Raw genomic sequence first — 13,101 nt, 5'->3', positions numbered from 1 at the left:
TACGATTTTCCGTAGAGCCACTGTCACTGTAGTAAAGCGCTTCTGACAGCGATCGATCTTCAGACCCTTTCTTGTTAATCGATAGGTACTTTATCGATTGCTAATGACGTGAATTTGCGCGCGAAAAAACATAAACAGTTTGCTCAACTATAACTGGTAACTACTGACGTAATTTTTTAAGTTTGAATCTGCAACGAGCGAAGAGCGAAAATGAATTTAGTGAATGGAGGTAATGATGCTTAATTGATTTTGCTTTGATAGTTACTATAGAATTTAATAATTTAGCCTCAACACTGGTTCTTCATATACCGGTACGCAAACCACCGTGAAGTGCATTGCAGAAGGTACGTCGCTTTGTACTAGTTAGTAGGGTTTCTTCCCATCCCATTGACGTATGGAGCGCGAGAAAAATGATTGAATGCTTCTGTGCTTGACGTAATTAATCTAATCTTGCTTTCACGATCCCTATGTGAGCGATATGTACAGGGTTGTAGTATATTCCGGGGTCTTCGTTTAAAGTCGGCTCTTGGAGCTATGTTAGCAGACTTTCTCAGGGTACTTTACGTCGGTCCTCAGTTGTCTGCTTTCAGTTTCGTCAGTATTTCTGTGACTCTCCCACGGATTAAACAGACTTGTGACCATTTGTGCTGCCCGTCTCTGTATACTTTCAATATCCCCTGTTAGTCCTATCTAGTACGGGCCCCACACTCTTGAGCAATATTCTAGAAGTGGTCGCACGAGGTACTTGTAAGCAATCCACTTTGTAGACGGGTTGCAGTTCCCCAGTACTTTGCCAACAAACTGAAATCTACCACCTGCTTTATCCTTGACTGAGCCTATGTGGTCATTCCATTTCATATCCCTGCAGAGTGTTACACCCAGTTATTTCTATGAGTTGGCAGATTCCAACAGTTACTCGTTGAATTCTATTCATTGGCTACTGCTTTTAGTTTCGTGAAGTTAGAAATTTTGCATTTCTGAACATTTAGAGCAAGTTGCTAATCTCTGCACCACATTGAATCTTGTCAATATCTGACTGAATATTTATGCAGCTTTCTTTCAGGTAGTACTTCATTACAGATAATTGCATAATCTGCAAAACACTTGATTTTACTGTTAATATTGTCTCCAAAGTCATTAATATATAATATGAACAGCAAGGGTCCCAACGTACTTCCCTGAGGCACACCCAAAGTTATATCTACATCTGACGATGTCTCTCCATCCAAGATAACAAGCAGTGTCCTCCCGACAAAAAAGTCCTCAATTCAGTCACATCTACCTGGTCGTCTTGATCCAGAACTTTCAGTATTTTGTGTGAGAAAAGTGCAAGTTGGGTTTCACATGATCGATATTTTTGAAATCCATGCTGGTTGGCTCCGAGGAGCTCATTCTCTGCTAGATACCTCATTATGTTTGAGCTCAGAATATGTTCTTAGATTCTACAAGAAATCAATCTCAAGGATAATGGATGGTAGTTTTGTTGTTCACTTCTACTATCCTCCTTGTAGACGGGTGTGAGCTGCCCTTTCTTCCAACTACTGGGCACAGTTTTTTGTTTGAGGGATCTATGATAGATTATAGTTATAAAAAGGGTTAACTCAACACCAAATGCAGTATAGTGTTTAATAATAGTTCCATTGGCCCATGGAAATTTGTTCAGTTTTAACGATTTCAGCTGTTTCCCAACGCCACTGACGCTAATATTTATTTCACTCATCTTTTCATTGGTATATGAATAAAATTGTAGCAATTCTGGATTTTTCTTAGTACATGAACATTTGTCTTATTTGCTGGGGACTGAAAAATAACTTATGTACAACTAGAATTTCGTGGGCTTTTGTGAAAGGGCATTTGGAGTCTTCACATTGTTCTATTGACAGCCAAACATGTTTCATTCAGTGAGTCTCTTTATATAGTTTAATGCATTGTTTTACCCCCATTGTTGTTGTTGTGAACACTGTATCTTGTTTCCTGTACTGTTGATACCTCTGTGTTTAAATAATTATTCAAACCAAGCCGAGTGAGTCAGCTGACTCGCTGTTTTTGTTCATCCTTTATCAAGCATCATTGGTCAGCTCACCGGACCTGCATTCAAGAGAAACAGCATTCATATCCAAGTATGATAATCTATATTTTTTCCCAGTGGTTAAATTTATGTGGGTGTCGTAGTGATTCTTTTGAAAATATGAAGTTGGAAGTCCCATTAAATCCCATTTTCTTCCCCACTGTCCATGCAACTTTAATCGTTCATTCTTCTTTTCCTTTTTTTGCCTCTCAACCCGATTGTGTTTCTAATCAGGCGGGTGACTGTATAACCAGTTATGATACTTTGCCAACAATACACTGTGTCCACTTATTATATTTCATGAAAGGGATACAGAAATGAGTGATGGTGCATTGCTACAAAAGTATTGATTTTTATGTCAAACTTCCTGTTGGGAAAGTATGCCTTAGTAATTTTTGTCCCAACTGACTGCTTACAGATTCCTCATCAGGAAAAGCAGCCAGGCTGGTGATGCCACTGTTATGTGCTGTATTTCATGTAATCTTTTTGCCCTTGCCCTATTGTGAGAAGATATGTGTTGTGCAGATAGAGGGGGAGTTAGTGGGGAATACGTATGTGCCTGCACCCATTCTCTGCAAGCCATTGTTGTGGAAGATTTCAGTTAATTACAGTGCATATACTAATAAAAGAAATGTTTTATGTCTAAATTCCAAATCAACACCCGTATTCAATACTTCATATCTTATCACTGCTATAATTACTGCCAAGACAAGTTTTGGCAATGCAAGAATATTTGCACTTATTAAGTATTTATTTGTGCTTATTGTTACAGGTGCAAGCAGCAGTTGTGCTATTGACTTGTTGGCAGATGTTCTTGATGATTTATCAGAAAATGGTGTCAATAATCCTGTTGATAATGACAGTTCTCTTTGTCAAAAACAAAGCAAAACATACACTTTTATTGACATTATGGAAAAGCCTGAACCAGTGCAGGTAACAGAAGCACAAGCTGTTAAACAACTTGTGTTTGTTATATACTCATTTGTGTAATTTTATTTGTATGTTGTTTATTTAGAAACAACAATATTCTGTGACAAACGAGAGTTAGCATGCACTTCTCCCCCCCCCCTCCCCCCTCCCCTTTCCCCACACTTACCACAAAAAAGCATCAAATAGCAGTTAGCAATGTACTCTTGTGTCATACTGGAGGCAGCCAGTGAAGGGATGGTGGTATACAGTAAACAGTGACAATCTTGTCACCAGGTTATGTCCATATGATTGAAACTAGGCATTATATAGGTGACCTTTCCTTCATTTTCTGCATGTGCCTTGTACCAGCAATTTTTTATATTTATTGATATACTGTACCTCTGCACTTGTTATGCTGAAACTTTTATTAATAGTTCTGTCTGAAATATATCATCTTGATTAGTTAGTGAAGCAAAGAGTATGAAGTAGCTGAATATGTGAACTGCTTAACTGCACTCACTAGAGATTCCTGTGTGCTGTCCACAAATTCTGTGTTAACTAATTTACTATGTATTTAACTTATTCTTGCAGTTAGTAACACATTTTTTCCTGGCAATATTAGTTTACTGCAATCGTAACTGCCAGTAATTTGACATTGTCATCACATTAGAAACTGGTACTGATTTTTCATGAAAAAATCATCTAATTAACACATTATTGGCTGCTAAAAATCAGCTGCTGTTCAACCATCTTAATTCTCATGATTTCTTGTGACTGTCGTTACAACCTTTACTTCAGAGTACCTTGGATAGTCCTTCATTATCTTTTATGATGCATTTTTTTGTTATCCTCCTTCACCATTAGAAAAACACAATCCTCCACATTTTGCTCTTAGCGTCTGTACATTGTTTCATGGCCCATGATGGGATTGTGAGGAGCAGTAGAAGCTACAGTTCTATTGATTAACATTGCAAAACCAAGAAGGATAGCAAATAACAAAATTTTACTTATTTTGCATATTCGGTAGGTCCATAATAGGAAGAATACTCAGTTAAATTTGTAGATGCTTTAGGGATATGATGCAGGTATGAAATTCAGTATAGAGAGTTGCCACTTCTGTCAATAACAATGGCTCTGATTTGGCTGGGTCATGAATTGAACTGACCTTGGATAAAAGATCTGGATGCATCATTCCATGCTGCTTCAACTGTATGCCATAGTTCAAAAATCGTGGTTATGCCTAGGCCCTTGTCAGTTGCCAAGGTGCTAGCATGCAGCTACTCACCATGCTAGCACCTTGGCAACTGACAAGGGCATAGGCATAACGATAATACATGGAAGTGTAACACCCAGTGTTCAAATTACTGTCTATGTGAGTAGAGGTGATGCTGTACACAGAACTGGGTCACATCTGAAAGGCCGATATGGTGCCTCTCTTGAGTCCTTTGTTACTGTTGGGCATTCCAATATTGGTGCACCCCTCTTTGCTCTGCCATTTCGAGGAAAGCTACAACTATCTCTAGTGCTATGACATAGTTGCGCTATCTGCGTGGGTACTTGTCTCTCTGCATAAAGCCCAATTCCTGATTCAAGAAATGTGGTGTGGCTGTATGATCCTGCATGGCTGAGTGAATAGTATCTGTCTGCTTGGATGGTAGTCACATGTGTTTGATTGAGATCCTGCATGATGTTGAGTGTGGACCTGCTAATCTGATAGATTCCGTATTTGGATAATAGTCACGGGATCCTGACCACCGTGAGCAGCTATTTTTGTGGAATCATAAACTGTAATTTCAATAGACCGTGATTCTGCTGCTGATGAATTCCATCACCTACTGGTAGGTGTTTCTTTTTAGTACGTGGAACATAAAATGCTCTTCTCCACAAACAACTGTTATTCAGAAGTGCTTTCTGTATGGGCAATCAACTGTGTAGTCTTTCCTATCTCTACTACCTACTTTGAACTGTTGTACTGAAATGCTAATCGTATGCTTATTCTTAACTGTTGTACACTTCATGCCAATGCAACATTTGTCACATGGTGTCTTCATGGTATTGCAGTTTTAATGGCCAGAGGCAATGTTGCATCCTACACACAGATGTATAAAGGAGAGCAGTGTTTAGGAGGAAGCAAGCATTACTTCTTATGTGCAATACAGTTACACTTTTTTACGTTTTACTAAAGATTAATACAAAATTCTTATTATTCCACAACACATTACTCTTCATTGTGTGACTTTATTGAAGTTGCATTTTTCAGTAGGTATGTATGTTAGTTACATCCATAATGTTTAATGAGTGACTGTAGAAAGTTACTAATTTATATAAATTTTTGCATTTTAGGAAAGCACAGGTGGTGGTGATATTCACTCCTATCGAAAATCACTGAAATTTATAAGGGAAGTGAGTGGTGCGTGCCCTGATGAGGACGATGATGGTGATGAAGATGGACAAGTATTTGGCAGTAGTAGTGGCGACCATTATGCAGAGAGTCGTTCTTCATTTGCTCCAGAGAAAAAAGCATCCTGGAAGAGCCGAACACTTTCTGCACCTTCTTCACAGCAGGCAGTTGGCAAGCATGCAAGTGTTGACACGATGTTCGGAATGCGTATTGCGTAAGCTTTATTAGTCTGCTTGCTACGTTTAGTAATTTTTTGTGCTATAATACCTTTATTTTTTTCATGCATATCTTGGACTCTGAATGTTTCTCACCAGGTTCACATATTTTGTGCTCTCTCTCTCTCTCTCTCTCCCTCTCCCTCTCCCTCTCACACACACACACACACACACACACACACACACACACACACACACACACACACACACACAGTGTGTCCTCTCCCAACTTATTTTTAAATCATACAAATAAGTGAATCCATTTTCATAATAGGCCCACCTAACAAAACTTTGGAAAATTGAGTCACTAATCTTTCTCCGTGTATATACAAAAATTTAGTTCACTTTACACAATTCTTCATATCTAAAAGTGTAATTTTGAGAACAACTGAGGAAAGGAGGAGAAATAATAACCTGAGTGGTTGAAACATTCTGGATGTGCAAGAATAGTGTGCAGGAGGTAGGAGGGTTTGTACAGTTTGCAATAAACACTGAAAACAGGTGACAAAAATTTATGAACAGATTTAATTTTTACTTTTAGAAGTTAAATGAAACGCCTAACAGAAGACATCAAAGAAGAAGAAACAAGCAGAAATGTTGGAACTGTGGTATTGGGGGGGGGGGGGGGGGTGAAGACATTTTGATGTAAAATAGATTTCTTTTTCTTGTGGGCAAGTATTAGAGGGGAAAATAGGTAAGTTCAACATGTAAAGCAACTAAAGTTCCTATAGTTTGAGCACGATGTCTTGACAGAGTTTTAAGTCGAGAAAATAGGACAGAAGCCTTGCTTACCAAAGGTTGATATGTTGACAGCTGTGGGGAGAGTTGCAGTGCAGGGCAAACAAGCTGCACTTTCCTTATGCAGCACTGCTACTACACATTTGCTTATTGCTTTGCCACCTCATGACAATCATTTTGTGAGAGCTGAATATAAGTACTATATTTTTAGATCCCCAATGTTGGCAGTAGCCAGATATTGAACACTCGTGGCTTGAAGTCAGCTTCAGCTGATCCAGAGCTAGGAAGCTCTCATTCAGGAAGTTGTGTACAAACTAGACATCATCTTTTGTATTCATTCATGAATGTACTTAACCAGCATAGCCTAAGTTATGCTGCGATTTGTTTGCTGGTCTCTGATCTGAAACATCATCTACAAGTATTCGATCGATACACAAGCATATTAAAAATTTGTAAATCAGTTCAATCTGTTTGACATGCTGGACGTGTCCTATCCTTGTCGAACTATACCTGTAAATATGAAAAGTTAATCAGAAAAGAGGAAATGCCGCACTCTTTAACCCATGCATGTGTTAACAATATAGCTATAAGTAATGGAGACATGGTCACACATTATTGAAGATAACAACTCTGACATGATTATGCCCACTGTCACTTATTAGCTGTGGATGAGCCAGTGCAAGGGCTATCTTTCTCCAGGGCGCAATGCATTTGGTATTTAATTAAGCTCTCATTCTGCAAACAACATATGGCATTTGACACATTAAATTGCATGTTATAATATAAAATGTAAAATCCTGGATAGAATATGAATAATGGATGGCATGAAGTTAAGAAATGATTGCACAGTTGAAGTACTGGGCAGTAACTAACAACCTACCATGTAGTTCAGGTGGTGAACTATTGACAACTAGGACAGAAAACAAACACATGCATGGCTAGTTGGTAGCTGTGCATATGTATGTGAATTCTGTGGGGTCCTGCCGCCTCGTCTCTTATATGGTGCCTTGGGAGCTGCTTTCTCGTATAGCTAGGCAACATACAAGAAAATTGTATTAATGGAGTTTATTACAGAAATTGAATTGACAATACTTAACTTTGATTTACAATGACTTGTCGCAAGCAGTTGGCGACATGAAAATAATCAATATCCTTCGCTATATACAATGTCCATGCTAATTAATCACACAAGTTCATACGGATCACAAGTCATGGCTCTTCTAGTCCTCTTTTCTAGTGCCGGGTCTACCGTACCCAAGGCTGGCAGGAGCAGCACTTATATTCTCTTCGGATAGAGGCCGCTCCTGTCGTGGTATGGTCCTAGTCAGCGTAATATTGACTGATGTCATCTCACAGCCTTCTCTGCAGTTATGTTGTTGACCTTTGTGCTGGTGCTTGTCGTTACACTGGAACAAATTCTGTAACAGTTAACTCTAAAGGAAAACACTCTTCGCAAGCTTAGTAATATTTTCAGTCTTTATATACATATCAACACCTCAGTGGTTCACCTTGCCTTTACTTCTACTTTATTTACATTCTAAAGTAAGATTTCCAAAAACCATTTGAAGTCAATTAAAATGTACTTTAAGAGTTTGTGTGGGCATATAATCAGTTACCATCATATATTTTTGTAATATTTGATGTGTATCATTTGAGATTGATTGATGTTGTTGTTGGGAGTGCTAAAAACACAAAGTATTTTTAGGAAGTCTTAAATGCTTTCTGGTTAGCTGCATTAACACAGGCTTTCACTCTTAAAATAATTATTGCTGCAGATATCCACATGGGCCTCTATCTGTGAGTTGACAGAGAACTCTACAGAGAAGACTTTATAGTGGCATAAGTAATGAGAAAAATCTGTTAGCATGGTCTCTTTAAGATAGCTGAGATTAATTCTTACCTAAAATTTTTCAGACTGAGTTAATTTTTGTCTCTAATGAATGTTAAACTTTGGCAAATGCTTGTTGTCCCTCTAGCACTCTTAATGTAGCAACTAAGTAACTGATGTAAAGAATCTATAGCTTTCTGTTAAATTAAAAATGTTATTGAAGCTCTGGCAGGATGTAAATAATTTAGGAGTAAAAGTAAATACTCACTGAATAGTAGAAGCATTGAGTCACTGATAGGCACACAAAAAAGAATCAAACTTTGGTAAATTTGGCACAAATCCTGTATAGCCAGAGGGTGTGTGTGTGCGCGCGCGCGCGCACACACACACACACACACACACACACACACACACACACACACACACACGCCTCTGTACAGCTACATTGCGTAGCTGTATTCAGCCATAACAGTGTAGCTAGAGAGAGAGAGAGAGTGTGTCCAGTGTAGCTTTTAAAGGAATTCATCAAAAAGCTAGCGAAGTTTATTGTATTTCTGTTGAATTAGGTATAAATGTGTACTTTATTTATATGTGCTTTACTATTTGTACATATAAAAACTTGAGTTTTGAGGAAAGCATTCACAAATTTAAAAGCAATTGATATTTTTTTTTATGTATACATTGTTACTGATTGTTGTGGTTTTTGTGGATTTTTATGTTTTGCACTACAGTAAAACCAAAATAACGTACTGATGGGAACAAAAAGTGAAGAAAAAATTTGAAAAATAATGATAAAACTTCTACAGAAACCCTAAAATTTCTAGAAGATAACAGCATAGTATAATAACAAGTGATCCCACAGGTAGATACCAGAAAAATACACACAGATACTTGTAAAAAAACCATGTCAGACTTATTCACAAAATGGAAAGTGAAATGGCTTCAACAACAGAACATCAAGGCACCCACACTAAACGGCCTACCAAAAAATCCACAAGCAGGATATACCAATATACACAGTTGTACATTTCAGAATGCACCTGCATATCACCTAGCCAGAGAATGACACAGGTATATATAGAAACATCATACATTCACAACAACAGAAGAACACACAACACCAAAGAGCTGATACAAAAGATCAAACATATCAACATACCCACAACAGCCACACACACATCATTTGACATCTCATACAGGTACACAAATATCCCAACCACAGTAACCACCAACAGCAGTTAGAACAACAGAAAGACATTACCAAACTCCACTTAAAAGAAACAACAAAAATATCCAAACTAATTATAGGCAATACTTGTTTCCTATTTGACAACCAGTTCTACTCACAACAAGATTAGGTAACCAATCAGTGGACATCTAGCCAACATCTTTCTTGAGAACAATATATTTTAAACCATAGTAACATCCAAATAATACACAGTGGTATATTGGCTAAATAGATGACCTCATATGTCTTCTAGATGGAACATCCAGTTACCAACTTCCCCACAGTGACATAAACACTATCCATCCAAAAATAAAATTCACCATATGGTGAATTAACTTAAGACTATGTCATTTTTAGTTTCTATGTAGAAAAAGAAAATGAAATAGTCTAAAATTAATTTTCCTTGACCACAACAACCAACACCAGTTCTCCATGTGCAGGAGAATCACCACCGCCAGCATAACCATACACTAAACTCAAATCATGCAATTATGCACAAAAAAGCCATTTACCAATACATTCTGTACAAGTGGAATAAAACTCCCTTGGTGAAGACAACCACAAAAGTGAACTATATATAAGAGACAAACTGAATCACAAAATTAAAACAAAAATGTAAGGGACACCTAGCGCACAGGATAGTGTAGGCATAAGCATCTCGTTTTCTGTGCAGCATTGCTCCACAGTGCATACTGTTTGCCGATGTAGTAGCAGTCACTTTGACGTGGTATCTTGTAATCTCCAGGCATTGTGTTCCCTAGATTGTCCTTCACAGGCTTTGTGAGCTATTATATTTTTGCTAGGAGCATGAAGACGGATGAAACAATATGTATTCAATAGCCGGCTAATGTTTCATAACACTGTGCCACAGAGAGGCAAAATGCAAGTTTCTTGTTCTTTTCTTCAGTGGTGGTTTTCCTGTGTGTCTCTCCAGAAATTACCTGTGGTATCTGGGAGTGAGTGTAGTAGTTTTTCCTGAAGACCTTTCAGAGGTGACTTATTTCTGGTGATAGGTTTTTGGCTTCTGAGATGACTTTAGCACAGTGAATGAGGCTGTTCAGAGTGCCACATTTTTTTGCCTGATGGTGGTGGCTGAGAGCATTCAGATACAAGCGTGTTGGTTTCCTGAAGACGCTGTGGGTGAGGTGCCTTTTTGTTTTTCGGTGATTCGGGGGGGGGGGGGGGGGGGTGTCAAGGAAGGACACTGCACCATCTATCTAGTAGAGATACAATGTAAATTTAATGTGGTCATGAATGCTGTCCAGATGTTCTAAGAGTTGTCCCAGTTTTTCATGTCCATGGGATCAGACGGTAAGAGTGTCATCGACGTAATGATAAAAGCAACTTTCCACAGCTGGAGCTGTGTCAAGGGTGATGTCTTCAAATTTCTTCATAAAAAGGTTTTCTTTGATGGAGCTAAAAGACTTGCCATCTCCGTGCTGTCGAACTGATGGGATTTTAACCACTTGGCGCAGCTGAAAGCATGAGAAATTTTATTAATTCATATTGCTGCGAGACGTTGCATTCATGTGTTTTCTAAATGTTTGTGAATCATGGAATATGTATACCAGTCTGGTATTCACTTAGTTATATGTGAAAACAACCTAAAAACCACATCCAGGCTGGCCAGCACACTGGCCGATGCCATTAATCCACCGCTGGATTTGATCTGGGGCTGGTGCATGCGCCCAAATCATGGAAATGCCAAACTAACATGTGCAGCTATCTGGGCGAGTGTTGTGAATATTTTATTAAAAATGAAATTCCTGTATTTATAGATAAAATGATCCTTTTATTGGTGTTTAACATTTTCCCATTGTTTAACAGAAAGAAAATAAAAAAAAAGACTGTGTAACTTCAGCAAAGCGTGTCTGGGTAAAGGAATAATAAATTGTGCTTGCTGTTGGAAAGGGGGGGGGGGTGGTTTCATCCAAAAACAAATTTATTTGTAAGCTTATACCTCAAGATGTTTATTTACTTAGTTCCAACATATATCTTGTTATGTTCCAGTAATCCAATGATATCATCGCGTACTGTTGAGCAACTTATGCAAGGCAGGAAATTTGTGTCAATCGCACAAGCTAAACAGATGAAAGCAGACAAAGAGCCATCAATTGACTGGGTGGTTGTTGGAGCCATAGTGAACAAATCACAACCACGAACATCAAAATCTGTAAGTTTTTCTCTTGTGCCCATTGAAAGACCTGTTGTCAATATGTTCTTGAAACTATTTGTTATTAACCTCTAGATGTGATATTTGTGTAAAGCAGGCACTGGTGTGTAAAATCTTAAAACTCCAAAGTTAATGGTCATGGTGGATTATTATGTTGTTTGCTTGGCATATATCATAATTTTTATGCAACCATAATAACAGTGCATTTATAACTTTGTAGCAGTCAGTGAGTGAAGTTCTGCGTTATAAATTGTCTAATGGCACATCAAATATGAAAAAAATTTGATACAAGTTCTAAACATTTGTCTGAAGGAGTTGTCATACTAATGTTCTTGTGTGCAGTTTCCTTTATAAATGCCTTGCATTTTCTCAGAACTCTTCCAGCAAATCTGTCTTCCACTCTCCTTCCCTAATACTGATTTTGCATGATCATCCCATTTCATATTGCTTTTTAACTTTTGCTTGTTCCAAAATATTTTGATGATGTGTTGTGCTGAAGATGTTCACCACTAAATTTATAAATGAACACTACCACATTTTTCTCTTGTATTGGACTGTGTCTTGCTTATACCCACATGGAAAGTGTGTTGCCATTGATTACAGTGTGTCTCTCACATGTGACTCTGTGTGGCGGTCAAACATTGTTCATTGACCTTACTTATAATCAGAACTTCGTAGGATTTTCTGATAGGTCTGTCGCCAGGATCTGGCTGTGGAGATGATGGTAGGCTTGACACATAACTTTACAAATGCACAAATTGCTACTGGCTTTTGTCTGTCCATTTCTCTGCTGTTTCTTTTGTAGTAAGAGTGTAGTAGGCTCAGTTTTCACGTTCTCTGAATGGTACCGTGGGAGCCAAGTGGTTCTTTGTCATCTTCTATTACTTTGCTTGGTACTTATTTATCTAGACTGCAGTTTTAATGTGTTTTACATTAAAGTACAATTGTTCTACATTTGTCAGATCTGTGCTGAATGTTCTCATTTTGTGTTTGAAATAAACTGTGGGTGACTTATCAGTTTGATGTAACACAAATATTCTCCTAGCTTCCTAATTGACCTTTGGGACCACTGTTTCTATAACAGATGACTGCCTCTCATTGTTCTCTCTTATTGTGGAACTCTCTTCTACTAATTGATAAAAAGTGGTGGAGAATGTGTAACAAGTTCAGAAACACAATTGCAAGTATTATCTTGGGCAGGGAGATCCTGGAAGAATAAAAATCTTCTAAAGCAGCATTGACATTTTCCATTGTTTACAGTAATGTTGATAAATTTCACTTACAGTTCTTTCCAATAAGCAATTTTCATCTTTCATTTCCTACTTTTTGTTAGTAGTGATTTTTGTTTTGTAGGTGTTAAATACAATTTTCAGAGAATTTGCATAATGTTTGGAAAAAATTTGGCCATGTCATGTTTCTCCATAAAAAATTTAGTCCGTGATTTCTGAAGTATTTAGTGGCATGCCTGTTTTTTCGTATGACAGTGGTAGGATAAGGGAAAGGTTTAATTCTAACACACCTTAAAGGAGAAAGAGCCAAAT

General features: G+C 37.9%; 1 protein-coding gene across 1 annotated transcript in view; it reads left to right on the top strand.

Moving 5' to 3' along the window:
* Positions 1-126: 126 nt before the first annotated feature.
* Positions 127-13,101, top strand: part of LOC126161887 (protein MCM10 homolog) — a 99,726-nt gene continuing 86,751 nt past the window's right edge. Inside the window, exons 1-4 of the mRNA XM_049918027.1 lie at positions 127-229; positions 2,841-3,001; positions 5,321-5,592; positions 11,398-11,560. Coding sequence (XP_049773984.1) covers positions 211-229; positions 2,841-3,001; positions 5,321-5,592; positions 11,398-11,560 — 615 coding nt within the window. The 5' untranslated portion in view covers positions 127-210. The remainder of the gene's footprint in view (positions 230-2,840; positions 3,002-5,320; positions 5,593-11,397; positions 11,561-13,101) is intronic.

This window comes from Schistocerca cancellata, chromosome 2 (genome assembly GCF_023864275.1).
Source record: "Schistocerca cancellata isolate TAMUIC-IGC-003103 chromosome 2, iqSchCanc2.1, whole genome shotgun sequence".
Taxonomy (NCBI): Eukaryota; Metazoa; Arthropoda; class Insecta; order Orthoptera; family Acrididae; genus Schistocerca; species Schistocerca cancellata.
This window is presented reverse-complemented; position numbering and strand designations above follow the sequence as displayed.